Source organism: Equus caballus, chromosome 2 (assembly GCF_041296265.1).
Source record: "Equus caballus isolate H_3958 breed thoroughbred chromosome 2, TB-T2T, whole genome shotgun sequence".
In the NCBI taxonomy this organism is placed as follows: domain Eukaryota; kingdom Metazoa; phylum Chordata; class Mammalia; order Perissodactyla; family Equidae; genus Equus; species Equus caballus.
The window spans coordinates 41,119,483-41,143,910 of record NC_091685.1 but is presented as its reverse complement, the minus strand read 5'-3'; the positions used below and the strand labels follow the sequence as shown (position 1 = coordinate 41,143,910).

The following is a 24,428-nucleotide window of genomic DNA, read 5'->3' as shown; positions in this document are numbered from 1 at the left end:
AAAATGGATGAAGGGAAAAACAAAAGCAGGTTTTACTTTTTAAATTGCCTTTTGGTTGAGTGGGAGGGGAACACCATGATTAGTGATTAACAACAACAACAACGATGAACACTTAAACTGTGCCAGCCACAGTTAGGCACTTACGGATTTTAACTCGTTTAATCTTCGCGATAATCCCATGGCAGATACTCTTATTTTCCCCATTTCACAGATGAGGCCATTGATACTGGCTAATTTGCCTGGGGCCACACGTTTAGGAACTGGGAGGACTGGAAAAGGAAGTCCCTGTCTGACTCCAGAGCCCTCACTGTCAACCTCCGTGCTATACGTATTGCCTCTCAAAACATTTATTGTTTTACTATTGTGTGTAGTAATACTGAAAGTCTATGTCTAATTTGAACTTTTAGATTAAAATTTATTTTGATGTCCCTTCTTGATGCAGGGAAATTGTGAATAAAAAGGGCATTGTTATTAGTTCAGACATCTTTGTGCCACTTAGATTGAACGACAGCTAGGCCTTCGAAATCGTCTCCCTTCAAAACCATTCAAAATTTGCCTAGGAGGAGCAGATTTGTTGTTAATTGAGAATTTAAGGTTTGTTATAGCTAGCGTATTTATTTTATACCCAGTTGATAACATTGTGACACTACAAAGTTGGTAATTTTTTTTTCCTATTGTATATTTATTTTTAATACTCTGGGATTGAGTAAATAGTGAACACATACGATACATTTATCCTGTTTATAAAATTTGGAATCTAAGTTTGTTATTTTAAATGATTAAGGAACTTTATGATTGGAAATCTTTTGCTCAAATCTGCTGTATGGCAATTTGCTTTATGCCATTGTAATATATTTCCAGAAATATATTATTCTGAGTAAGGGAGGGGGCTGCTTATGGGTTTTGGTTTTATGGTTTTGGAATATAAATGGTGTACAAAATACTTTTATTGTGTGCCAAATTTTTTTTAAATTTGGGGTACAAGAAGCTTTTGGGAGAGGAAGTTTATGCTGAAGATGTCACTGGGATTTTTAACAAGCCCCAAGCGAGCTGTGTTAGAAAAGTTAATAAAAAGTCACAGTGTTGCCACAATGATATGTTAATTGTAGTTGCAGGCAAAATCTTCAGTAGTTTGCCAACAACAGTATAATTGCTACATAGAGACTTTGAGATGTTAGATAAACAAATTTATTCTGGAGAATAAAAAGGCTTTTAAATACAAATCTTGTTTTGACTGCCTTGTTTTCCAGGGCTTAGTAATTAAAACATTGTTTCTGCATCCTTATGCTGAGGTAGTAAACTTGGAAAGAAGGCAAGGAAAAGGGGGCTAAAATTGGGGGTCTTAATATAAGACTTTGTAAGGCTAATTTTGACTTGAAGGGACTCGAAAAAGAGAACATGGTCTTGTGGGTCATCAGTAAGTTAAAACCTGTGGAACGTTTTGTGATAGTCTTTTTAAAGGCGTTTGCATTTATCTTGGATAAGGGTCTTCAAGTAAGCCTTTACGTGAAAGATGCTGTCCTGTTCGTTGTTTACTCTTCTCCAGCTCTATTAAGGTAATGAATGTCAGCTACAGCATGAGGAATAAACCTTTGAAGACAAAAGGAAAAAGCTGTGAAAGGTGTAGGGAGAGGATAAATGTGGGGTCATCTTCCCTGTAGTCTTGGGAAAAGATAAAATCAGATCTTCAGTTCTGAAGCTGCCTTTTTGATTTATGAAGGGGAACTTCAGAAAAACAGCCTTGAAACCAGACAAGATCTGAATGGCAATGGGAGCTAAGGCCCAGAGGTGAGGGTGAGCAGAATGAGTTATTGGGGAAGTCAGGGGATAGATAGCGTGAACAAAAACTCATTCCTTTGGGGAGTCCAGAAGATGCTTCTGATAATAAGCATTATAATAATTGTAGCTAACATAGCTAGACTTCCTCCTTGAAACGTTTCCGTCTCTTGGCTCTCAGGACCCCATGCTCTCCTGATTGCCTTCCTTACAGGCCATTCTCTATTCTTCCTTACCTCCTATGTTGAAAGTGCACCAGGACTTTGCCTCTTCTCTGTCTCCAGAGAAGACAGACACTCTACGTGATTTCATTCAGGGTCAAGGCTTTAAATGTCGTTGAGATGATGTTGTCTCTCAAGTTTATTTCTCCAGCCTGGACCTCTCTGTAGAGCTCTAGACTGGTCCACCCAGTTGCTAACTTAACTCTACTTGAAAGCCTAAGAAGTATCTCAAACTTAACATGTCCTCAACAGAACTGTTGTTTTCCCTTCCTTGCCTACCTAAAGTGGCTCTTCCTTCATGCTTGCCCATTCTTTTAGTTTCTAAGACCAAAAATATTGGAGTCATTCTTGCCTTCTTTTTCTTTTTTTTTGGAAAGATTTTATTTTTTCCTTTTTCTCCCCAAAGCTCCTCGGTACATAGTTGTATATTCTTCGTTGTGGGTCCCTCCAGTTGTGGCATGTGGGACGCTGCCTCAGAGTGTTTTGATGAGCACTGCCATGTCCGCGCCCAGGATTCGAACCAACGAAACACTGGGACCCCTGCAGCGGAGCCCGCGAACTTAACTGCTTGGCCACGGGGCCAGCCCCTGCCTTCTTTTTCTTACAGGCCACCTGTAATACATTAGTAAGTCCTGTAATCTCTACCTTCACAATCTGTCTTGAATCTGGTTACTTTTTACCATTTCTGCTCTAGTCCAAGTCAGTACTGCGGTAGCCTCCTATCTTTCTGCTTCTACTCTTGTTTCTATGCAGTAGTCAGTCATATTTTAGAAATGCAAATCAGATTATGTCACCCCTCTGCTTCAAATCCTTTGTTGGCTTCTTGTCACTTTTAGAATACAACTAAAAATCCTCACCTTGGCCACAGGGCCCCACAGAATTTGGCCTCTGGCTCTCTGATTTCACATCTCATCATTGTTTAACCCTCTGGCTATGCTGGTGGTCTTGCAGTTCCTTAAATGTCATTCAGCTTCCTGCTCAAATATCACCTTCTCAGAGGTGGCAGCCTGCCCACTCTTATCTAAAATAGCCGCCCCTACCACCTCCACTGTCACCTTATATCTCCTAACTCTTCCTTACTTTTCTTCTGCAGCTTATATTATCTCTGTTGGTTAATTATTTGACTTCCTGAGTAGAATATAAGCTCCTTGAAGGCAGGGACTGATTTTCACTAGATACCTTCAGGCCTGAGGCATGGGAGGCACTCAAATATTTGTGAAATGAAAGAATATTTTGAACATTTCTTTTGGGCTAGGCCCTGAGGTAAATTCTTGACATGGATTAGTCATTCATCCTCACAACAATCCTATGAAGTTGGGCACTATTATTATTGTACCCATTTTACAGATAAGAAAATTGAGGCTTACCAAGTTTGTTATGTGCCCAAGTTATAGATGGACCCTAGGATGATATTGGATACTTCGGGTGGGGTTAGATTAAAGCCTCTATAGTATTCTATTTCCTTCATTACTAAAATCCTTGAAAATGTCTTCTAGAAATATTTTCTAGTTCAACTCACATTTTGATCATTGAATGTTGGGTCAAATTGTAAGACAGAATTCACTTTTGGGTCAGGAGATCCAGCGCTTTTGGTATAGGAATGGGCCTTTTTCTTTCCCTGCTCCAACAAATGTCTTCTCTGTAATTGGTCTCTACACTGTAGCCTATAAATGTAATCAAGTCACTCTAGGCTTCTCATTGCTCAGGTGTTCACCAGCTCTTTGACCCTGAGATTTTAGTGCTTTTCTACCCTTTGGGGCTCATTGCACTTGAGTCACACCTGCCAAATCAGTACCTGGATGTCACACACTTCTTTTTGCCCCAGGACTTCCTATTGCAGTTCCCTGGCTTAAGCCACATATTGCCCAGTGGTTCAGATCCTTAGAGCCAGATGGTTCAGATTTCAGACTAGGCTCTGGCCTTGGGCAAGTGTCTTCATCTCTGTGTCTCAGGTGCTCCAAATGTAAAATGGAGATGATAGCACTGTCTACTTCATGAAGTTATTGTGAGGATTCAATGAGTGAGTACATGGAATGCTTTAGCGCAGTGCTTGGAACATAGTATGCATTCAGTCAGTGTTAGCTGCTGTTGTTATCACTCCACCTTCCCTAGCTATCTCCTACTTTTCTTTCAGCCCAGCCTTCTCTGTTTCACCATATCAGAGTTTATTGTCTCAAAAATCATCTCTTTTGTATATGTTTGCTTTTATACGTTACTGTTTATATGTTCTTATAGGACCCCCTGCGTACCTAGCATGACTCATCATAATTTGGAAGCATGTATTTATTTTGTGTGATTATATGTCTGTTTCCTCCAGTGGCTGTAAGCTCTAGAAGGGGGCGGAAATAACTTTTTTGCTTCTTATTGTATCCCCAGCACAGTGCCTGGTACATAGTTTGTAGTTAATAAATGTGCTTAGTGAATGTGCCCAATGAATGAAAGTGCCATTTAACTTTTCCCTTCTTAAAATAGGATCTTGGGATCTTTTGCAATAACCTTTCCTTTGAGAATGATTAATGTTAGCGTGGAAGCTAACTGGGAGACTTGGAGAACTGAGCTCGTTGAGTACAAGTACAGAGGGCAAAGGGGCAGAGACTGTTGGGTGACAGGCAGAAAGATCAGGGAAAAGGGCTTGTCTGGGTAGATGCCGTCGTAACAAAGTGTTTTTGTTGAAGGTCTGAGTGATGTACCATCCTGGATGTAGTTACGATATTTATCAATGATTCACCCAGTGCTTATTGAGTCCCTGCTCTGTGCTGGGCATTGAGCCAGGTGCTGAGCCCTCACCCTTCTAATTGAAGGGGAACTACCTGGGAAAATGAATACTGAGGATATTAGCATTTATTTACATCTTTTGGTGTTTACCATGTGGCAGTGCCTCTTGGCTGTGTGTCTTGTGTGTGAGGTCAAGAATCTGTTCCATACCTACACAAGAATCTTTATGCAAGGCAAGCTTGTCATATCTAGAACACTGGAGAAAACTTTGCAGCAATATATTTTAATGGTAAGGTACCTCTATCTGTCATGAGATTCCATATTTCCTGCAAAATAGAAACTGTAAGAGACAGTTCTAAAGACATGGAGAAGAAGAGGAATTTCCAATACCTATTCCACTCTTCTGCTTCCATTGTATTTACCTTTATCCTTGCCCTTCCTGGTGACCTCTGTCAGCACATCTTTGTTTCCCTATATTACTTAAAACTTGGTTATCTTTCCTCCTGTCCCCTATTTACCTATTACTGCTGTTTCCTAAAAGTCGTATTGCTACTCTCGAGATTGAAATTTAGATTCCTCCTCTCCCAGAGATTAACGTTTCTTGACAGAACCTGAATTAAGTTGGCTGCTCAGGGAGAAAAACCTCAGGAAGCAAGTGTTGTTGAGAGAGCTACATTCCAGTTCACAAATAAGCATCACCTACTTATGAAGTTCGCACTGTGAGTGACATACAAAGAGGAGTCATGGTTTCCAGCCACAAAGAAGTGATCATCTATAAGGAAAGATAAAACTAACATTTTCATTGGCTCTTTAGGTATATATTTAGTATCTACCATGTGTCAGGCCCTGTCCTGGGAGCTGGGGATATAGCAGTTAATGAAATAGAAGTTCTGGTCTTATGGAACCTACATTACAGTGACTCATATAATAAATCAGATAGTCATAAGTGTAATGAAGAAAAATAAAGCACAGTAAGAGGATGGAGAGTAAAGTGGATGCTGATTTAAATAGAATGGTCAGAAAAGGGCCATCTGATAAGGTGATGTGTGAATAGAGACTTGTGTGAAGTTAGGGAGCGGGCTATTCAGATACCTTGGAGAGTAACATTCCTGGTAGAGCAGTAAATATAAAGTCCCTGAAATAAGAACGTGTTTTTAGTACCAAGGGCAGTGGGACTGGAGTGAGAGGTGAGTCTTTGGAGAGGAGGGCAGAGAGGGAGTGTATGATTGGAAGCCATTGGAAGGTTCACTAGAGGCATGACGGGTGTGATCTGGATTACATTTGACAAGAATCATTGCCTGCAGTGTGGAGATGAGACTTTTCAGGGGTCTGGGGGGGAGTGGGAAGCCCAGTTAGGAGGTATTGTAGTCATTCAGGTGAGAGAGAGGGCTTGCACCAGGGTAGTAATGAGGTGGTGGTGAGAAGCTGTGGGATTCTGGATACATTTTGAAATTAGGGCTGACAGAATAGATCAGAAGTGGAGGGTGAGAGAAGAGTCAAAGATGACTCCAAGATCATCTGTGAAAAGTTGCTTTTGGAGATGGGTCCAGGTCTGGAGTATACTCTGTGTGCAGAGAAATCTTGATATAAAAGGCGGCCTTAGGTGCAGAAGTTTAAAAGGGACCTTGAAAAGTGACGTGAAAACGTGATTTTTAGGAAATAAAGCAATATGAAGTATACAGCCCTTAAAATAGAGTATGTTCTGACTCCAGTCCTCAAAAATATGTCTGGAGTCCTTTCCTTGAAGAAAAAGTAATGATTTATCCTAGACAAAGCCTGCACGATAATGACACATGACCATGGGAGGCATGCTATATTTGTAACAACTTTTACATTGGTGAAAATGTGGTTTATGTTTTGAACATTTTCATTAATTACTATAGTTCCGTTCTTACATGCATGCTTTCTGAGAAACAAATTAGAGGTCGTACACACTGTATTTAGCTCAGTTGACTTTGGTACAAGAACTGTTGTGTTAAATATTGCCCAATCTTTCAGTAACACAGTTCTCTTTATGTTCTTTTTGTGAAAGTTGATAAAATTTACTGGTATTTTATGTATATATTGTATAGGTATGTACTCTTTGGCTTTTTCTTTTTATGCTTCTGAAAATGGTACAGGATTTAGTGAAATTAAAATTATACATGACATAGGGAGGACGTTCATCTGAATGTCTTTGGTGTAGGTCATTGTAGAGGTATAGAGGAGCCACAGACATGGTCTGTGTACTAAAGGGATTTATAATGTGGTAGGATACCAGAGATCTGATGACACATCTAAAGGATCCCAGTGTGGTACTTGGACTCTTGCCAAGAAATAGTATTCTTATTTATGCTTTAGCTTATTTTATCAATTAGTGAACTTTTTTTGTTTTGGTTTAAAGACCATGGAATATGGTTATCATCCCAACCAAACATGATAAATTCGTATTTTTGAAAATTGACATTTGTGTAGTGTTTTACTCATTTAATCCTGTGAACTAGGTATTATTTCACTTTTAGAGAGAACACAAAAGTGTAACAATACCCAAGGTCACAAAAAATATAAATTGTATATTTCTTAATTGTTCTTGATGTATTTAGGATATTAAAAGATAGCAATATGTAGGCACTGATGCTGGTCCTTTGATTCCAAGTCCTATACCTTTTCTGTTACATAGACTGTCTCTCCCTTCCCCCCTATTATTAATGGTTGGAAACCTCCCATTTCTTAAACAGGATGGGTTAAAGCAAGTGAGTTAGATCTCACCTGTTGTTAGTTCAGAGAGAAAAATCCTTTGGCACATTTGAAAACATTAGTTCATTGTTCATGGAAGTAATGGTAGAGTTCATGGGCTTCTGTTGAGCTCAAGTGCTGTTGTCATTAATATTTTATCAGTGTCACAGTTTTTTTTCGTTTGCAGAATTCTGGAATTTTAAAATTTTTTATTAGGAAATATTTCATGTATTCAAGATAATACAATGTATATATAAGTATAAAGAATAATATAAACCAAACGACTCTGTAACTACTACCCAATCTACAGATAGAAATTACCTATGTCTTCTGAGACTTTCTATTTCTATTTATACTTCCTCCTAAAACAGGTAATGATATTGAATTTTGCATTGGTCTAAGGTATCTTTTATAAATATCTTTCATTTAGGAATTAAAATGTTTTAAATATTGTGGATAAATTTCATCTTGTTTGGCATAACTATTATATGAATATCTCTTTAAAATTATATTTTGATTTACGTATTATGTTAAAATAAAAAGATTGTTGTTGTTGTCTAGAGGCAGTTATTTAAAAGGCAGCTTGGTTTCTAAGCTGGGAGTTCAGAAAATTTATTAGTTTCAAAAGTTTCAAAGATTTGGGAGAAAGGAATATTGAAGAAGAAGAAAAGGATTTCATGTGAATCCAGGAAATTGCTCATTGGTGTTTTTCTTTACCAGGGAAAAGAGAACAAAGGGGTAGGATGTGAGAACTAGCCCTTTCTTAAGCTGTTCATGGGGCAGTTGGTTCCACCAGTGAGTAGCTAAAAGGCTGAATGAAAAATGGCTTGAAAGTTTTATGACAGCAAATTTTCTAGAGGTTAGAAATGTTTATTTTAACCTTGTTTTTGAGTAGTGAAGAGTCCTTCAGAGGTCGTATCCCACATCTTGTCATTGGCCTTATTGCTGAGCCACTGAAACCTGGAATCTGGTTCACGCAGTATGACACTAATTTCCCTTTTCTTAGTAGAGTTTGTGTGTGGTCTTTCATCTTTTAGGAACTGTAATCGTCATAGTTCCTAGTTTTAAATAGGTAAAGAGAGTTTTAAGCAATGCCTTTGATAACCATGTTAGAGGGATGGTCATATACATGTGCAAACGCATACGCATTTGTATGCATATCCATAAAAACGCCTTACTGTGTTTGCCTTGGCGGTTTCTGCATGTAGAGAATAAGCATTTAAATGGTGGATGTCTTCTCTAAGAGTGTGGACTCTGGAGCCAAACTTTCCAAGTCCACATCCTGAATATGCCACTAGCTACCTCTGTACCCTTGGGTAAGTTATTTAACCTCTTTGTGATTTTTTTAATCTATAAAATGGAGGTAGTAAAACTTTTGCCTTGTTGAGTGGTCTGGAGGATTAAATAGGTTAGTACGCAGAAAGTACTTACAGCTCTGGAGTAAGTGCTCCCTGAATGTTGGCTATTATTTAAATCTTGTATGTAGTGCCATTTGGTTAGAAGCATACTTCTTTGTTTAGGTTACCATTTGTAGGTGGGGAGATGTTCTTTCTAGAGTCATGTCTCCTTGTCACATGATTCTGGGCAGTGTGAGCCTTATTAATACTCTGTCAGCATTTGAGGCTGGAACATAAGTGTGTGACCATACCCAGTGGAATCCAGCAAGAGAGAGAACTAAGCACCGTAGCAACTGTTGCTATTTGTGTCCTGAGCAGCAGCTGCTCCTGACAGATTTATTTTTTAATCCTGATCTTGCGGATAGCCTGGGATGTGGCCCTGCTTTAGAGAAGTGGATTGGTTGAGATGTCTGGTCTTTGAGGATTTCATGACCACATGTTATAAAGATTCTATTCCATGTGAAATATGAGGAGCTAAAGCTTTGCGTATGAGAAAGGAAGAGAGTCCCTGAAGTATAGTGTAACTGGATTAATTATATGAGAAATCTCTTTTCATATGGGCAGTGAGACTTGATGCTTTTCAGTCAAAAAGTAGTTTTGCTGTTTATAACATCCAGAAGATAATTTAGGGGTCTGTGATTCCAGTGTATACGTATGTATACACATTCATGCACACATACAAATATGTATATAGTAACATGTATTATTATCACCTGTGGAGTTCAGAAATAAGACTGTCTTTCCAATGAATGCTTCATTACCAAATGCTGTTCTGAAGTAGATAATACGATCTTTAAAAAGTTTGTTTCAAATAGTGATTGGATTAATTCAGTAATTTTCTCATTTTTGTTTCTGATGAGTTGAAATATTTCAAGTCTTATGAAGCACCTTGAAATAGTAAAATGGTCCATTTCCAAATTTTGGCTGCTGACTTACCTAGGGTCCAGTCACAAGATATTTGCTCAGCACCTACTATGTACCAGGCTCTGTTTTGAATCCTGGTAATGCCTAGTGAATGTGGTTGGTCTGATTCTTTTGAAGTTCTATACATAGATCCTACCTATTAAAATTGTGATTATTTTTGTTTTTGGGTTGCCCTATTCACATTCAGTGGTATGAATTTACTGATTTGGATGTTTTGAATTTACAGCACTACATCATATTGAGCTAAAAGAATGTGTAACTGACTTATAAAATCACAACATTTTCATCCTCTAGGTATTATTAACCCAAAAAACCCAAAGGAAGCTCCGAAGTCCTTCAGCTTCGACTATTCCTACTGGTCTCACACCTCGGTAAGTGTGTGTATGGTGCAGCATAGTACAACAATGAACGTTCTGAAAGAGCCTGCAGGTCCACAAGGAAAACAGAGATTACCGACATGTAGGAAAATGGAGAGTAGGGTCCTTCATAGTATCCTCACTCAGTACAGCACCGCATATCTTGCTGGCTTCTAGGGATTGTTCCTAAACTAGAGTTTGCTTCTGCATCTCTTTGTTAGGGTTTTCTTTTTTTTCCTGTTTTGTGTTGGAGTAGGAGATGTTTTACACTGTGGGCAAAGCCTAATTGCCAAGAGAAAGGCCTGTGAAAGGGCTTGGAAAACATTCTTCACTGAAAGCTGTGTTTATTGAGAACTAGCCACACTATCTGGAGCTGGTTCAAAGAAGTATTTTTATATGTGGACTGGACTTTTGATCTTTTAGTCTCATTTTCCACTTAGGAAAATTTTCTTAGACCTCCCTATGAATGGAAGCATGATACTTTTAAAATTATGAAAAATGAAATGGAATCATGCTAGATAATTTCTTGTAGATATTTTCATGTATGGCTGACCTGGATGACTCTAATAGTGCCTCTGTGTGTGTGTGTGTGTGTGTGTGTGTGTATGTTTAATGAGAAAAATAAACTATGTGTAGAGGGAACTTAAACTTCTGGTAAAAAACTCTTTTATTTATTATAGAAGTAATCAGATAAGCACAGGAAAGAATATGAATGAAATGCCATTTATTTCTCCTTTTAATCTTTACAGCCTGAAGATCCCTGTTTTGCATCTCAAAACCGTGTGTACAATGATATTGGAAAGGAAATGCTCTTACATGCCTTTGAGGGATATAATGTCTGTATTTTTGCCTATGGGCAGACTGGTGCTGGGAAGTCTTATACAATGATGGGTAAACAAGAAGAAAGCCAGGCTGGCATCATTCCACAGGTAAAAAACAAAACAATGAAAAACCTCTGTTCATCATTATTCTTAGTCTTCAATTGCTTTAACAATTATTTTTATTTAGCAAACGTTTATTTAGGGACTACCATATGTGAGGCACAGAGATAAATCCTCTGCCCCTTTCCCTCAGAGGAGCTAACAGTCTGATGGAAAAGACTGACGTGTATACGTGTCTATCGTTAAGGGTGGGAAGATTGATGTTTTGTAGAGGTTTTGCTGTATGCTCAATGTCATGTTATTTTATCTTTGAACAATGTTGCCAGCTTCTTAAAAATGTGATAGTATGTACCAGACTCTCTTCTGAATCCTGGGGACACCTAGTGAACGTTGGTCTGATTTTTTCCCAAATTCCCTGTATGGATCACTTCCTAAGAATGTGATTACTTTTGTTTTCTGATTGCCTTGTTCAGAGATACTTTCCTTTTATCTTATTAATTTAACACTATCACTTTAAGTTTGAGCAGCCTAAGATTTCCTTTTTTAAGAGCAGTTAGTCTTTTGATCTTGTACTGTTTGGGAATGGAGAAGAGTTGTGACTAAGATTATCAGAAAAAATTTATTTGTTAATAACAGGAACATGGTTTGCTTTTATTAATGATATTTGGAATTAATTTTAAAGTTATACTAGTTATTTTTGTTTTATCGCATTACCAGACTTAGTTTCTCCTCCTTTTTCCTTTAATTTTAATTTGTTTGTATTGGAATTCTTGTGTAATTATGTATGTATCTCTTTTCTGGTAGAGTTTTGGGATATTTTATTTTAATGCAAAAGCATGGATTTTTAAAAAGATTATTATTATTTAGAGACTGTCATTTATAGTAAATTTTGAATTCTGTTTAGACTTCTGGAGAATCACAAACATATAATTCATTTTCCAAATCTATACTGATTGCCTTAATACTAAATACTTAATAATAAGCAGATTTTTATTAATTATTATTATTAAAATAGTACATATTTTAAATACTAAGTATAGGGAGAGAGACATTTTGTAACTTTTCTGATCTAGAAAAATTGATGGTTTCTATTAGAACTGTCACTGTGTAGTGGAGTAGCCTCTCATAAAGGGGTTGGAATCTTAAGACCAGAGGTAAAGGGGAAAATTTTATAGAGTCAAAATTATTCTTGAAAATATCTTCATTTACTCTCTTCAAATAGTATGCATTCTCTCTCTGGATGTATGTACGCATAAATTTGTAATGTGTATAGTAATTGTTAATATATGTTTATATATCGTGGTAAGTAATATATGTTCCAAATACAGTTTAATAGTAGTTTTATTACTGCAGTAATAATACTGATGGTAAAGTCACAGTTGCTGCAGTATAGTATGAAGAGTTGAATTCACATAAGTTAAATGTGCCAATGACATACCACTAGAAGAGATATAAATTCCTCCTTTTCCCCTAAATGTGGCTTGCTTTCTAAGGAAACATTATTGAGATACTATTGTTGAGGGAGAAAAAAGATTAGATGAGAAGAACGTATTCAAAACTTCCCTTTTATTTCATTCAAAGCATTCACCTTTCATGTTGATACCATTAATATTTTGAGAAAGAAAGAGGATCTTGCTAATTTGTTTAGCACTTGTGGGTAACTTGGTACTTCTCTGATTTATGCTGTTCATGCCTCTCTCATTCTGCTTCTCTAGTTATGTGAAGAACTATTTGAGAAAATCAATGACAACTGTAATGAAGAAATGTCTTATTCTGTAGAGGTGAGTACAACCAGAGGCACCTGTACTCTGTTCCCTCAAAGTTTACTTTTGAATGGTTCCAAATTATGACTGTGCTATAGATTACTCAACCCACGTTTGTACTTTTAGGCTATTTCTAAGTTTTGGTTATAATGAATAATGTTGCAATTAAATCCTTATTCATAAGTCTACGGCTTTATTGTCAGTTATTTCCTTTGTATGTATCTTGGTTGTCAAACAATACATTTGAATTGCCAAAGGCCTTTTAGAAAGAAAGGCTATACCAATTTTCAGGCCCATTGGGAGGGTCTAAGCACCCATTGTGCCTTTGCCAACATCTAGCATTTTCGTTTTTTAATCTTTGCCAATTTGGTAAGGGAAAATTTCTTACTCTTAATTAAATTAGAACTTCTTTGATTATTAGTGTGGTTGAACATCTTGTAAATTATGCATATGCCTGTTTATGTTTTGAGATTGCAATGTTTTTCTTATTTGTTTGTGTGAACTCTTCACTCTTTAATGTTATTAATAATGATTTTTGACATTTTGGCATAAGTTTTAAAAATATATAATCAAATCTCTTCTCCCCTCCACCCCTTTATAATTGCTTATAATCTTGGAAACTTAGTCTCCATGCAGTGTATATCCTAGCTCTTTCAAGAAAAGGTCTATAAAATTACATTATGTGTGTGAGTTTATTTGAGAAACATTTCCACTTTTTTGCGTGTGCTTTATAAAGCTGTTGTTTCACACACGCCAATTTTTGGTATTCATTTTCACAGTAACTGAAATTATTGTTCTGTTAACATGAGTCTATTCTGAGAAATTAAGATGTTTTTAAAGCAAACTTTAGATTTTCTTTTTTTAATGTATGTGTTGTGATTTCCATAGGACTTTACACAGTTCCTAGTTCACCCACTTAGCTGCTTTGGGTTTTTTTCTCTACCTTTAAAGTGGTGCATAAATTTTAAAGAATTCTGCCTTCTGACTGTCATTACCAAAAGGGGAATGTGCTGTTCTAAAAATGTTTTTTGTTAAAGTGAATTCTCTAAATAGCTTGTCTTATCCCTTGACTGTTTTTGAATATTAAATGTATAGTAAATGAAAATTCAGTAGATTTTTATTAATCTTATTAAAATATCACATTTTAAATAAATTCAAAGCATAGTGAGAGTGACAGTGTGACAGCATCTTTTGAGTTTATGGGTCATAAAAGAAGATGCCAGTTTCTCCCGTATTAGTCAGAGTTCACAGGCTCATTTGGAGGGTAGTGTGGATCCCTAGTTGATACTTTGTTGATCCTTATGGTTCTAGGAGCTCTACCACTTCTCTCAAGTGTTTCCTCTGCTCTAGCCACACTGGCTTTTTTGCTGTTTCTGAGACACACCAGGAACCTCAGGGCCTTTACATTTGCATTTCCTTCTGCCTGAAATTTTTTCCCCTGGATATCTTTTTGACTAAGTTTTTCACCTCCTTCAAGTCTTTGGCTCAAATCTTATCCTCTCAATGAGGCTTATCTTGACCATCTTATTTAATACTGTAACTTACCCTCTACCCCAGCACTCCTGATCTCTCCTCCCTTGTTCTTATTTTTTTTTTGCATAGTACTCATCATGTTCTAACCAACTTTATAATTTTACTTATTTTTTATGTTTGTTCTTTATTTTCAGTATCCCTTGTTAGAATCATAAACTCACTAGGGCAGCAATCTTTGTTTTATTTACTGATGTATGCAAGGTGCCTAGAAAGTGCCTAGAAGATAATAGTACTCAGTGAATTGAATTTGCCAAGTGGGTCTATAATGGTTGGTTCAGAAATAGTGATGGCTTTAGATGTATTTGCATATTAGAGAATGAGTAATGGAGCACATCAACATTTACCCAGGTTATTTGGGTCCTCTTAGTCTCATACCTGTGTGAAAAGGGACAGGTTTTCCAAGAAGATATAATATCTTCCTGGGATTCAGGATTGTATACAAGTTAAAAAAAATTTTTTTTATTGAATTCACATTAGTTTATGTCATTGTGAAATTTCAGTTGTATGTTATTTCTTGTCTGTCACCACGTAAATGCTCCTCTTCACCTCCTGTGCCCACCCAACACCCTCCTTCCCCTGGTAACTACTGAACTGTTTTCTCAGTCCCTGTGTTTGTTTATATTCCACATATGAGTGAAATCATATGGTGTTTGTCTTTCTCAGTCTGGCTTATTTTGCTTAGCATAATACCCTCCAGGTCCATCCATGTTGTTGCAAATGGGATGAATTTGTCTTTTTTATGTCTGAGTAGTAGTCCATTGTGTATGTATACCACATCTTCTTTATCCAGTCATCAGTCAGTGGGCACTTGGATTGTTTCCATGTCTTGGCTATTGTGAATAGTGCTGCAATGAACATAGGGGTACTTGTGTTACTTTGGATTGTTGATTTCAAGTTGTTTGGGTAGATACCCAGTAGGGGGCTATCTGGGTCATGATATTTCTATTTTTAGTTTTTTGAGGAATCTCCATACTGTTTTCCATAGTGGCTGCACCAGTTTGCATTCCCACCAGCAGTGTATGAAGGTTCTTTTTTCTCCACACCCTCTCCAACATTTGTTATTTTTAGTCTTAGTGATTATAGCCATTTTAAGGTGGTATCCTAGTGTAGTTTTGAATTGCATTTCCCTGGTGATTAGTGATGTTGAACATCTTTTCGTGTGTTTATTGGCCATCTGTATATCTTTGGAAAAATGTCTCTTCATATCCTCTGCCCATTTTTTGATCAGGCTTTTTGTTTTTTTGTTGTTCAGTTGTGTGAGTTCTTTATGTATTATGGAGATTAACCCCTTGTCAGATACATGATTTGCAAATATCTTCTCCCAGTTGGTGGATTGTCTTTTGGTTTTGATTCTAGTTTCTTTTGCCTTGCAGAAGCTCTTTAGTCTGATGAAGTTCGACTTGTTTATTTTTTCTTTTGTTTCCCTTGTCTGAGAAGACATGATATTGGAAAAGATCCTTTTAAGTTCAGTGTTGAAGAATGTACTACCTGTATTATCTTCCAGGAATTTTATGGTTTCAGCACTTATCTTCAAGTCTTTTTATGTGTATGGCATGAGATAAAACTTTCATCTTTTGCAAGTGGTTGTCCATGTACAAGTTTAAGTACACGAGAATGATTAAAGTACCATTTTCAGGGCAGGCCCAGTGGCTCGGGGGATAAGTGCACATGTTCCACTTCGGCGGCCGGGGGTTTGCTGATTTGGATCCCGGCTGCAGACATGGCACCGCTTGGCAAGCCATGCTGTGATAGGCATCCCACATATAAAGTAGAGGAAGATGGGCACGGATGTTAGCTCAGGGCCAGTCTTCCTCAGCAAAAAGAGGAGGATTGGCAGCAGATGTTAGCTGAGGGCTAATCTTTCTCAAAAAATAAATAAATAAAATAAAATAAAATTAAAATACCATTTCACTGTCTAGGATGACCTACTTTAAGAAAGAATATTTATTGTCCTGTTTTACTTTTGTAGTAAATCAATTACTTTATCTTTGAGAGTTGTCAATATTTTAAAAACTGATTTTAAAACAGTATAAATATACAGTCAGATCAGAGATTGAGGGAAGCAAAAAGGCAATAGAAATAGAGATAAGGTTCTATTTCAGGTACTCTGAAAATATGTCTATAAAAATTTAAAGTTGAAAAATGCAGAAGTTACATTGTATGCTTGAGTAGCTTAGTGATACAGAAGTTTCTGATTCCTAGAGAAGCATGATAATGAGGCTTATTGTGGTGAATTTACCCCAGTTCAGAGCCTCGTTTGCTTAGAAGCCTGATCTTGTAGATAATATCAGGAACAGAACCATCCTTCCGAGTCAGACTTTTGAGTGAAGCTCATTTGACATTATGGAACCAGTACATTGGTTTGTTACTTTCTCGTGAGGAATAATGATTACCCAAATCGGAACAGTCGTATTAGCAAGACTGACAAATTATCTTCCTGTGGGCAGACCTCTGTTGGAATCCTGTTGGTGTCTGGGTGAGCGTGAAATTAGAGGGAGAGGAGTTGATTAGACAGATTAAATGTTTAATTGCTTCAAGTGAAGAAATGATAGCCTAATATATCCATCTTCATGATAAAAATGCTCCTGCTGATGGGACAAGAGTTTCTGAAGTATATTTACTGAGGACTTGGATAGGTCCTGCCACACAATCAAATTCCATGCTGGCCAACCCTGACCCCTCTAGTAGATACATCTTTTGTCCATACCAGTCACAGTTTGGTCAGTGTTAAAGTATTAGCTGATCTCCTGTCTTCCTTGCTCTGGAATATTGGTATTGTTCCTTGGTTTTAATACCAATAGAAATCTTGTTTCCACGCTTTTGTACTAACCCCACTGTAATCCACAATTAGTTGACTACAGCATACATTAAAAAAATATTAATAATTGATAAGTTGCTACTAAAAATGATGTATTTTCTGCCTAAGATAAGTAGCAGCTACTGTGTGCTGAGATAGCCTATTACTTCCTTTTCTTTCCTGAGATGTCAGAAGGCTGGTTCTAACCTACTCAGTGATATTTGTGCATACTCTTAATAGAATAAAAGGGACTAGGAATGTGGCATTTCACTGTAAAGATTGCTGATTTCTAATTGTAGAGCTTTCAATAAAAGCTTAAAAAAATCTTTTTAATGTATAAGATTTCTTTTTTCAAATCCTCTAATTCACTTTAATAATTTGTTCCTAGGTGAGCTACATGGAAATTTACTGTGAAAGAGTACGAGATTTGCTGAATCCAAAAAACAAGGGTAATTTGCGTGTGCGTGAACACCCCCTTCTTGGCCCCTATGTGGAGGATCTGTCAAAGTTGGCAGTCACTTCCTACACAGACATTGCTGACCTCATGGATGCTGGGAACAAAGCCAGGTATGGTAGGAAATAGACTAATGACTGAGGTCTTTGGCACGTTTTGAGGCCTTTTGTTCACGGTTAAGGGTTTGAGACCACATTTATAGCTATGAAAATTGCATTAATTGTGGAGTCCTCTGATCCTTTGTGCTGAAGTGAGGGCTTTAGCATATTCAGTATCTTCTCATCAAAACAATGCGCTGCTGAAACATGTTAGAACTTTGGTTAAGTTTTACTCTTAGGTTTTGATCAAGTCATGGTAAAATGTTGGTTATCACATGCCTATGGTAGTAGTTGATTCTGGAATAGATGAGCATCTGATACAATAAAAATTAAATGCCTCAGTGGTTCCAAGGGGGACAGCTGGAGTATGAAAAATGCTTCTGATGGGGTACCTTTGGCATTGGAGGATAACTTGATGACTCACAGATAAGGTGTATTGAGAGCAATTTGTGTAAGTGACAATCTTGTGCTCTGTGAATAAGTTTAAAGGGGTTGCTTGTGATTGTTAGGCTTAAAAAGTGGTGCCTGCTGTCCATTTTAACTTTCATCTAAGAATTCCATTGTCACGTGGTCGCCTTTATGTTTGTTTAGGACAGTGGCAGCTACCAACATGAATGAAACAAGTAGCCGTTCTCATGCTGTGTTTACCATTGTTTTCACCCAGAAGAAACATGACACTGAGACCAACCTTTCCACTGAGAAGGTAGGAGAACTTTAGTCTCTGGGCTTGAGTTGTGTAGAATGGGAATTTTGAGAAGTCCCTGTTGCTACCCTCTGCATTTTGTGGAAGGGAGGAAAATTGCCCTTTTGCTTAACAAAGGGTATTTTATATCTTCTTCTTGTCATTTGTATTCCACATGAAACCAATTGTGAGCATGAATTCTTAAGTGAAATTGCGAGATAGGAAACAGGGTTAAGAGAAAACCAATCCAAGACTTTGGGTCTCAAAAAATACTCTATGCAAGAGAGTTAAGCAGTCTATGGGGAGAAAATCCTTCCTTTTCTTCTTGACTGGATCTTCTTAATTATCTTACTAGCTTCTTTGGTATGTTTATATATTTTTTTTGAGTTCTGGTAATGTTACTGTGGGATAAAATGTTTAAGCAAACAATTCAGCAGACAAGATATGTTTCATTCTTGGACAATAACTGCACAGCAGTCCCGATGTTCTTCAGTTACCTTTCGGTGTTCATCTCTTGTTTTTTACAATAGTTAAATATAGTAGATTTTGGAATTAAACTGCTTGCTTTAGATTGTGGTTCTGCCACTTTTTAGCAGTGTTAACTTTGATAAGTTACTTAATCTCTTTGTGCCTCAGTTTCCCCAGCCTCGTAGGATTGTTAAGAGGATTAAAATATCAATATAGGTTAAGTGTGCATAATAGTGCCTGGCACAGAGTAGCCACTCAATAAATGTTAATTTTATTGTTCATCATAAATTTCTGTTGGATTCTGCTCTGCCTTCATTCCGAAGTAGTATGCAGCCAGAATTTTAAATCTGAAGTTAGACATATTGTACTGGTAGTTATAAAAGATCCTGTGCCGTATAAACTGAGTACTTTATGATACCAATATCACTAAAAATAGAATCACACTTTACTTGGTAACTTGTTTGTTTTTAGCTTAAAATTATTTTTAAAAATATATTCTTCCTATAGGTGATCAAATAACTTGACACTGCTTAGCCAAAGGTTACAGTATTAATGCTGTTTAGTACTCAGTATTTGTCTGAATGGCACCAAGGAACATCCTACATAAAAGCATTTTTTCTGTTCTTCCATAATGTCAGATCTACAAGAATAATGATTTAATCCCATAACTATAGCTTCCTTGATAATCCATTTTTGTCTAAATTTTCCTGGGGCTTTATTTTTTTAACAACTGCATCCAGGTATTGTTGAAGTAAAATAAACCACACATTTAAAGTGTAAAATTGGATCACATGCAAGTACTCCTGTAACACCAATACCATAATGCACATAATGAGCAGTTCCAGTACCCCACAAAGTTGCCTCATGCCCCTTTGTAATCTAACTGTACGCCTCCTTCCATCTCCATCCTCAGACAATCCTAATCTGCTTTCTGTCACTATGGAAGGTTTACATTTTCTAGAATTTTATATAAACGGAATCATATAGTCTGTGTGCCTGGCTTCTTTTACTTAGTATAATGATTTTGAGATTCAGCTGTGTTGTTGTGTGTATCAATAGTTCACTCATTTTCATTGCTGATTAGTAGTCCACTATATAAATATCTCACAGTTTGTTTATTAGTTCATCTGTTGAAGGACATTTAAATCATTTCCAGTTTTTGATCGTTACAAATGAACATGCCATGAACATTTGTGTACAAGTCTTTGTGTGGGTATTTGTCTTGGTTTCTCTTGGTAAATACCTAAGAGTGGAATGGTTAAGTCTTATGGTAGGTGTATATTTAGCTTAAAAATCTGTCAAACTGTTTTCCAAAGTGATTGTCTCATTTTCTATTCCCACCAGCAATATGTAAGAGTACCAGTTCCTGGAAGCTTCATTTTTAATATGCCATCTAATGGGTTAATGCGTTTTATATATTTTTGTGACACACCATTGTAAAATAGGTCTTATTTATCCTAAAATTACTTCTTTCAAATCAAGATAGTTGCTGTGGACTTTTTTGCATACTCTTCCAATTGACTACAGTAGATGTTGTCTTTGTCTTTTTATGCCATATAAGAGCCCTAATTAATACTTTTAGTCTTCTCTAGGCTTTAATCTTTTAATTTCCTGCCTCTAAATGTTTTCTACTCCTACCTTGCTTATTTTCAAATTGCCCTAAAGTTACTGTTCTTTACCAGGTTAGTAAAATCAGTTTGGTGGATCTAGCGGGAAGTGAACGAGCTGATTCAACTGGTGCCAAAGGGACTCGATTAAAGGTATTTATTTTACCAAACAAATGGCCTAGTTAATAAATGTTCTATAACACAGGTCAGCAAACTATGGCTAGTTGGCTAAATCTGGCCCACTGCCTGTTTTTGTAGATAAAATTTTCTTGGGACACAGCTACGTCTATTTGTTTATTTATTGTCTCTGATTGCTTTTGTGCTACAATGATAGGGTTGAGAGGTTGCAGCTGAGACCACATGGCCCACAAAATCTTTACAGAAAAATTTTGCCAACTTCTAATCTATGACTTCAATGAAAGGTTAAGTTACATAACATAATAGTTAAAGAAGACTTCATGGTCAAGTGAGAGTTGAATTGTATTTTGAGAAACAGGCAGAATTTGCGTAGATGGAAGTTAGGGACAGTAATGGGAAAAAGATACACAAGATACAGATGTGAGAACAACATGGTCTTCTCTAGAGATATGCTTAACAACAGCAGAAATTTCATGTCAGTGAGTTGTGGGAAGAAGACTGCATCTGTAGGTTTTTAGAACACAGATATCTTGAAGATGCTTTAGGACTGTGAGTTGGGCATGTGGTCCTGGAATGTCATCAAGTGGAGGGGAGGAAAAATGGAAGATTAAAGGAGTTTTTTAGAACTTGTGGTCATAAATAAACAAGTAATGTTAGCATATGGCTAGTTGTATTTTATGTATTATATATGTTGTGGCAGTAGTAGAAATTTTTCATCATAATTCTTTCATGTTTGTTATTGATTTCAGGAAGGAGCAAATATTAATAAGTCTCTTACAACTCTGGGAAAAGTCATTTCAGCCTTGGCAGAGGTGGTAAGTGTTGTACTTCATTGTAAGGGAAAATTTGTTCAGCAAATGTACTTGATGATATTTTATGATTATTTATGAAGGCTGTCCTTTTTTGGCCCTTTTATGTAATCCTGCCTTTCTCCTTTTAGAAAGCTTTTCAGATAAGATACTAGGTATAACATACTTTGATTTTGTACTGAAAGTAAAATAGATTAAGGAGAATGAAAGTAAATAGAGAGCTGTAAAGGCTAGTAAAAACTAGGTCTTTACAAAGACGTAAGTTTTGACTATTTTTTGAGCCTTATTTCATATCTCTGATAAAAACCTAGTGTATTTATTACATATTCTTTTCCTGTACAATCTTTTCTAAGTAGGCTGCAGTGCCTTTTGGAGCATTTTGAGCAGTTTGCCTTGATGAATGCTGTTGATTTGGGGGCCAATAATATATATATTTTTAAGTAGTTTTATTCTTTCCTGTTTCTTAACAGTAGAACACTAAAGCTGAAACAATTTTTGCGTAAGGGGCTTCATTATTTAGGTTAGAAGCTAAGGAAGCATTAGTCGTTGTGTGCTCTAATTTAGTTTAGTACCTTGTTTGAATCCCTAAAAAGAAGGAAATGCCTTCTTGCTTATTGGTGAGAAGTCATATTCAATTTATGACTTAAAATTTAAACAAAGTAGTTTCTATTTGGAGGCTTATCCTGTGTTCTCCTTCTCTCTTTTATGCTTTCATCTGCAGGATAACTGCACCAGCAAGGTACGGTGGGGTTGGTAGAAATGAACCAGCTGTAGAATCAATTGCGATGATTTTAAATCCCCAGCAGGATGTATTGAGGCCTAAGTAGAAATGGAACCTTCAAAAAACTTTCTGTTATTTGTTTTCTGGCTCTGGAATTTAAAATTGCTGTTTAGGGTGACCATGAATCATGAGACTTCACACCAAAATTAATTTAGGGAACATGATGTGCTTTCGGGAAGGAATTCAGAATAAAGGAACAAGAGAGAAATTTGAGGAAGCTTCTGCATTGTGTTTTCTTACGATGTTTCTCCTAGTGATTTATAGGACTGTCACTTGAAGAAGTCTCCTGTAAACCTCTAGAAAGGGCGACAAAAGAAATTTCTTAAGGGTAGCATTGTAAAACACACCTGGTTTCTTGAAATTATTAGTATATTTTTCTTAAACCTCTTTGTATTATCTTTACTTGTTTCCTACCATGAAAAGTCATGGATTATTTAAATTGTTAAAAAAAAATTTTTCTAATCTTTGGTTTTACATATAGTGAACGCTGCAGAATTAAGTTAAACATCTAATTGTGTCTAGAAAACATATTATTTGCATCCTTTTTAGTCCAAATATAGTAGTTTTTCTTTTCCTTATATTTCTGTACAGATGCTCTAAATTTATTAGTGCTCTTTTGCATAAATAATAGAGCACTCAGCAGTTTATTCTGAATTACATGAGTAACATTGGAGATAGAGGCAGTATCTGCATTGAAATATTTTATACTTACATTTTAAAATATATAGATTTCTTTATTCCCTGCTTCTCAAAAATAATTTAATAAAAAGTAATGCCCTTTTCTGTTTTTCTCTGCTTATTGGAAAAAGCTGCCTTAGATTCAAAAATCTATCTGCTATTTGATGTTATACATGTGTGGATATTCTTCAAATATCTAATCTAGGTCCCAGAACCATGAAGACTATTAAAACTTAGTGATGAGAGTCGGCCTGGTAGTAGTGCAGCAGTTAAGTTCATACCTTCCGCTTTGGCGGCCCCAGGTTCAGCAGTTTGGCTCCCAGATGTGGACCCATGCAGGCTGTGGCAGGTGTCCCACATATAAAGTAAAGGAAGATGGGCATGGATGTTAGCGCAGGACCAGTCTTCCTCAGTAAAAAAAAAAAAAAAGAAAGAAAAAAAGATTGGTGGCAGATGTTAGCTCAGGGCTAATCTTCCTCAAAACAACAACAACAATAGCAACAAAAATGAAAAACTTAGTGATCATTCTAACTTGTCTAGTTCAGTTGCTCATCTGTTAACATTCATATCAGCTAAAGGGAAAGTTTACAAAGTATTTATCTGTATACTTCCTACATTGCTCTGTGCCACAATAATTTGCAAATGATATTTTATAATTGCTTTTGTAAAACCCAGTTTAATACTTTGCATCTGTCATAACAATTACAGATCAGAAATAAATTTTAGTTTTTATATGAAAAGCATAATTTTTGGTGAATTAAGATATATTGTTATTTCCACTAGGGAGGGAAACAGGATTGTTATCATCCACACTTAATAGTCTTTTTTTTAGAGAAGTTAACATCTAAGTAAAGCTTTTTATGTAACTGCTGAAGCACTTATTTTTAAAAAATTACAGATGTGAGAACAGGTGAGATTAATTTGTGTAAGAGAGCAAATAGAAAAGAAATGGCTAAAATTCTGGGATATTTTCAAGTAGAAAAGATGGAAGTTTTATTTATGCTTCTTCATTTAGATACTCCTTAAATTTACTCTAATTGACAAGAATGAAAATAGAACATTTTTGGCAAACTGACCTTGCTTATTTTCATAGTACTGTTTGCAGTCGTTGTAACTGGCAGCCTAAATCTTGCGGTGTTTTCAGTAAAAACTGTAGGTAATGTGGAGTATTTAGGTGCAGTAGAGAACTGGAAAGAGATGAACTGAGTCTTAGGCCTCAAGAACTTTGTGGTGGAATGAAAGTCCCACTAAGCTGTGAATGACTGAGAAGGTTAGTTCTCCCTAGAGGTCTGTGTAATTTAGAAATGGAACCTGCTATGGGAAATGACTTTCTTTCTTTCTTTTTTTTTTAAAGATTGGCACCTGAGCTAACAACTGTTGCCAATCTTCTTTCTTTTTTTGCTTTTTCTTCCCAAATCCCCCCAGTACATAGTTGTATATTTTAGTTGTGGGTCCTTCTAGTTGTGGCATGTGGGACGCCGCGTCAACATGGCCTGATGAGTGGTGCCATGTCCATGCCCAGGATCTGAACCGTGGAAACCGTTGGCCGCCGAAGCCGAGCGAGTGAACTTAACCGCTTGGCCACAGGGCCGGCCCCAGGAAATGACTTTCTAATTGGTGGAATGTGTGTCTGTG

At 36.6% G+C, this 24,428-nt stretch overlaps 1 protein-coding gene and 1 long non-coding RNA gene across 32 annotated transcripts in view; one reads left to right on the top strand and one right to left on the bottom strand.

The window, feature by feature from the left end:
- KIF1B (kinesin family member 1B) overlaps positions 1–24,428 on the top strand; it is a 134,658-nt gene that overhangs the window by 24,371 nt on the left and 85,859 nt on the right. For 20 of the 31 annotated variants that reach the window (XM_070260958.1, XM_070260956.1, XM_070260948.1 and 17 more), the window contains exons 3-9: positions 10,043–10,119; positions 10,854–11,033; positions 12,701–12,766; positions 17,467–17,645; positions 18,222–18,333; positions 20,463–20,540; positions 21,275–21,340. In XM_070260958.1, the coding sequence (XP_070117059.1) occupies positions 10,043–10,119; positions 10,854–11,033; positions 12,701–12,766; positions 17,467–17,645; positions 18,222–18,333; positions 20,463–20,540; positions 21,275–21,340 (758 nt within the window). Of the gene's footprint in view, positions 1–10,042; positions 10,120–10,853; positions 11,034–12,700; positions 12,767–17,466; positions 17,646–18,221; positions 18,334–20,462; positions 20,541–21,274; positions 21,341–22,055; positions 22,074–24,428 lie in introns of all 31 variants that reach the window. The other 11 variants (XM_023635826.2, XM_023635823.2, XM_070260947.1 and 8 more) reach the window with 1 other exon arrangement.
- LOC111772451 (uncharacterized) lies at positions 1,171–9,067 on the bottom strand. Its single transcript, XR_002806327.2, has 3 exons — positions 8,859–9,067; positions 7,461–7,618; positions 1,171–1,590 (listed from the first exon to the last, which is right to left on the bottom strand). It is a non-coding gene; the product is annotated as an uncharacterized lncRNA (long non-coding RNA).